The sequence below is a fragment of the Arachis duranensis genome, chromosome 2, assembly GCF_000817695.3.
Source record: "Arachis duranensis cultivar V14167 chromosome 2, aradu.V14167.gnm2.J7QH, whole genome shotgun sequence".
NCBI classification, from domain to species: Eukaryota; Viridiplantae; Streptophyta; class Magnoliopsida; order Fabales; family Fabaceae; genus Arachis; species Arachis duranensis.
Genome location: NC_029773.3, coordinates 84,314,173 through 84,317,657, shown reverse-complemented (window position 1 = coordinate 84,317,657; position 3,485 = coordinate 84,314,173). Strand labels below are relative to the sequence as shown.

Below are 3,485 nucleotides of genomic sequence, written 5' to 3'. Positions count from 1 at the left end.
AAAATTTAAAATTTAGATTTTTAATTAATTAAATAATTATTAATAAATTTTAAAATTTAAAAATTAACAATTTAAAATTTTAAAATCAATAACAGCAGTAGATAGTTAAAATTTAAAAAAATAAGATAAAAGATTTTTTTGTTATTTAATTTGAATTAACTTTTTTTTATCGGTGGGCCAAAAAATCGGTTCATGATTCACGTTATTCAGATTTTTTGTTGTGTACCAAATAGAACTGTCATATAAATTATGACATCAGCAGTATCACCAATTCATTCGTACATATATACCATGCACCCACACACCACTCTACCGTCAAATTCTTCACCAAACAGTTCATGGCTTCTTGCTTCTCTCCCTTAATTTCTCACCATCACTTAAGCATTAGTAACAATAATAATACTTGTAACCAAAGAAACCTTAGCTTTGCTTCACACATAACCCAACATTCACTTCCACGATTATCAATCTCTAAATTCTCATCAACCCTATTATTATTTTTCTTCTTATTATTATTTCTTTCATTTTTCTCATCTTAATTTCATCTTCTCTTCTTTAAAAATAAACATGCCGGGGACACAAAATGACACGTTCATGGAAGCATCTGCGTCAAACGGCGTCGTTTTGTTCGGCAAATATGAGATGCTGGAATTGGCTGGAGTAGGCGCGTCAGCAAAGGTGTACCACGCTCGGCGCGTCGATACTGGCGAGAGCGTGGCGGTTAAGGCCGTTAGCAAGCGCCAGCTCAGCACTACAGACGGTTACGCGGAGCAAATCGAGCGCGAAATTTCTATCATGCGCCGGATGCACCACCCGCACACCGTGAGGCTCTTTGAGGTACTTGCCACGAAGGCGAAGATTTACTACGTCATGGAGTACGCTGCCGGTGGCGAGCTTCTGCGCCGTGTCTCCTCCGCCGGAAGGATGACGGAGAATCTCGCCAGAAGATACTTCCAGCAGCTGATCTCCGCCGTCGCGTACTGCCACTCTCACGGCGTCTTCCACCGCGACCTCAAGCTTGAGAACCTCCTCGTCGACGAGAATATGGACCTGAAGGTGACGGATTTCGGGCTGAGTGCGGGTCGGAGTCAGTTCGGGCCAGACGGTTTGTTACACACAATTTGCGGTACTCCTGCTTACGTGGCACCTGAGATTCTCGCGAAAAAAGGCTACCGCGGAGGAAGCGTTGATATTTGGTCATGTGGTGTTATTTTATTCACTATTGTTGCGGGGTATTTACCCTTCAATGATTACAATATTACCATTTTGTACCGAAAGATTTATCGAGGGCAGTTTCGGTATCCTAAGTGGGTCTCTTGTGATTTTAAACGCTTTGTCTCCAGGTTGTTAGATAGGGATCCAGAGACGAGAATTACTATCGACGAGATTTTGAAGGATCCGTGGTTTTGTCGGGGCGGATACAAGTATCCGACCCGAGTGGTGCCCGAGTTGGATGAAGACCATGTGATGCTGAAGGATTTGAACGCATTTGATTTGATTTCATTCTCATCCGGATTTGACATTTCGGGTTTGCTGACCCACTCGGAGTATTTGAATTGCGTGGAGCGGTTTGTTTCTAAAGAGGAACCCGAAAGTATATTGGAGAGGGTGAAAATAATGGGGGCTAAGATGGAAAGGGTGAGAGTGGAAAAAGACGAAAATGCTTGTGCAGGTGTGAGGTTAGAGGGGTTAGATGGTAATTATGTTATTGCTGTTAGGATTTATAGATTAATGAATGAATTGGTGGTTATTGAGGTCAAAAGAAAAGAGAAAAAAGTGGGAGGTGGGAATTTTTGGAGGACTAGGTTGAAACCTTTACTTCTTGAATTGGCTCTCCGTTGATGATCCCAAATAATAATATTTGATAACATTCAAGTTTAATATATATTAGCTCTTGGTTAATTTTAATTTACTATGGTGATTACACTATTAATTAGTTTAGTTAATTGTTGTATAACATTCAATTTTAATATAGATTTCAATATTGAATTAATAACATACTAAAAGATAATACGCTTAATCTTGTAAGTTTTTTTTTTTTTAAATTGAACACGTTTTTTACTTAGGTCATTAATAAATTAAAAAAAAATTGGAAATCTTAGACTATTTTCCTGTTTTCCTTCTAATAAATAAAAAATACTTATTTTTTTATATTTTTAAAAATAAAATATATATATTTAAATTCTTACCCATGTATATTCTTTCTTCTTTTAAGTTACCAAATATTCTTATCCATGTAACTATGAAATAGGTGAAAACCTTTTTAAGTTGTCCTATATGGTCTATATTTTAGACACAATACTTATTTAACAAACATGTCTTTGTATAATAAAAAATATAGGATAAAGTATATTATTTGTCTCTAAAATTTAGCAAAAATTTAATAAATATATTTAAATTTTATTTTGTTTTAATTTTGTTCCACAAATTTTTGATTTGTATCAAATATATTCTATACAATTAATTTTTTAAAAAATTTAAGATAAATTCAACAACAATTTTATAAGAATACCTTCAACACAAGCAAATCAAATATAATTATCATGCATTGTTGTTGAATTAGTCTTAAATTTTTTGAAAATTTAGTTGTCGGGATATATTTGATACAAATCGAAAAACTTTTATTAGGACAAAATTCAAATAAAATAAAACTTAGGAGGATTTTTGAAATTTTTATCAAACTTTAGAGACAAAAAATATACTTTATCTAAAAATAAAAAATGTTTTTCCAAATATGTTTGGACACATCTTAATACTATCATGTGTCAACTGTAAATTAAAATTCATATATCTATGTTTTTCGTATTTTATATCAATCAGTATTCATATTTTGTAGATTATAATTTATAAGAATAGTTTGAGAATAAATTAAAATTATTAATTAAAAATTTATTTATAAATTTGATAAAATAATAGCCCTCTCAGATTAATTAGACTTTTGCACATGATTGGGAGTACCAGTAAACTAAAAGATTCAAATAGTCCGACGTAATAAATTAAGAAGAAATCTATCATATATAAGAAAGCAAAATCGCAAAATGATGTGATATATAAAATTGAAAGCGACGGCTTATCTTGAACTTTATGGTTTACCAAATTTGTTTTGAAGTCTTTATGCTCTACAAGACCTACATCTACATGTTTGTTTAAAATGTCTTTCGATATTTCTTTTTTCTCTTATGTTGAGTCTGTTTAAAGTTCACGAATAAAATATACAAAATCGTATTTGATAAATAAAAATATTATATTTTCAAATATTAAATTAATATATTTATATTTTTTAATATTATATTTTATTCTGTTTTTAAAATTAAATACAGCCTTAGAAATTAAAGAGTTAGGTGTATTACTAATGTTAAAATATTTTAATTTTTATTAACCATGTAGTAGTATATTTATTAAAATAGCTGACTTAATTAAACATTTATTTTATATATATACAAAGTCATTAAACATAAGTATCTCGTTTAGTTAATAACATTATC

General features: G+C 31.4%; 1 protein-coding gene across 1 annotated transcript; it reads left to right on the top strand.

The window, feature by feature from the left end:
• Positions 1 to 288: 288 nt before the first annotated feature.
• Positions 289 to 1,881, top strand: LOC107475442 (CBL-interacting serine/threonine-protein kinase 11). Its single transcript, XM_016095076.3, has one exon. The coding sequence runs from the start codon at positions 568 to 570 to the stop codon at positions 1,840 to 1,842; it is 1,275 nt and encodes a 424-aa protein (XP_015950562.1). The 5' UTR covers positions 289 to 567; the 3' UTR covers positions 1,843 to 1,881.
• Positions 1,882 to 3,485: the final 1,604 nt, after the last annotated feature.

Coding starts and splice junctions, on each gene's coding strand:
- LOC107475442 (XM_016095076.3), top strand. CDS start 568: ATGCCGGGGACACAAAATGACACGTTCATGGAAGCATCTGCGTCAAAC.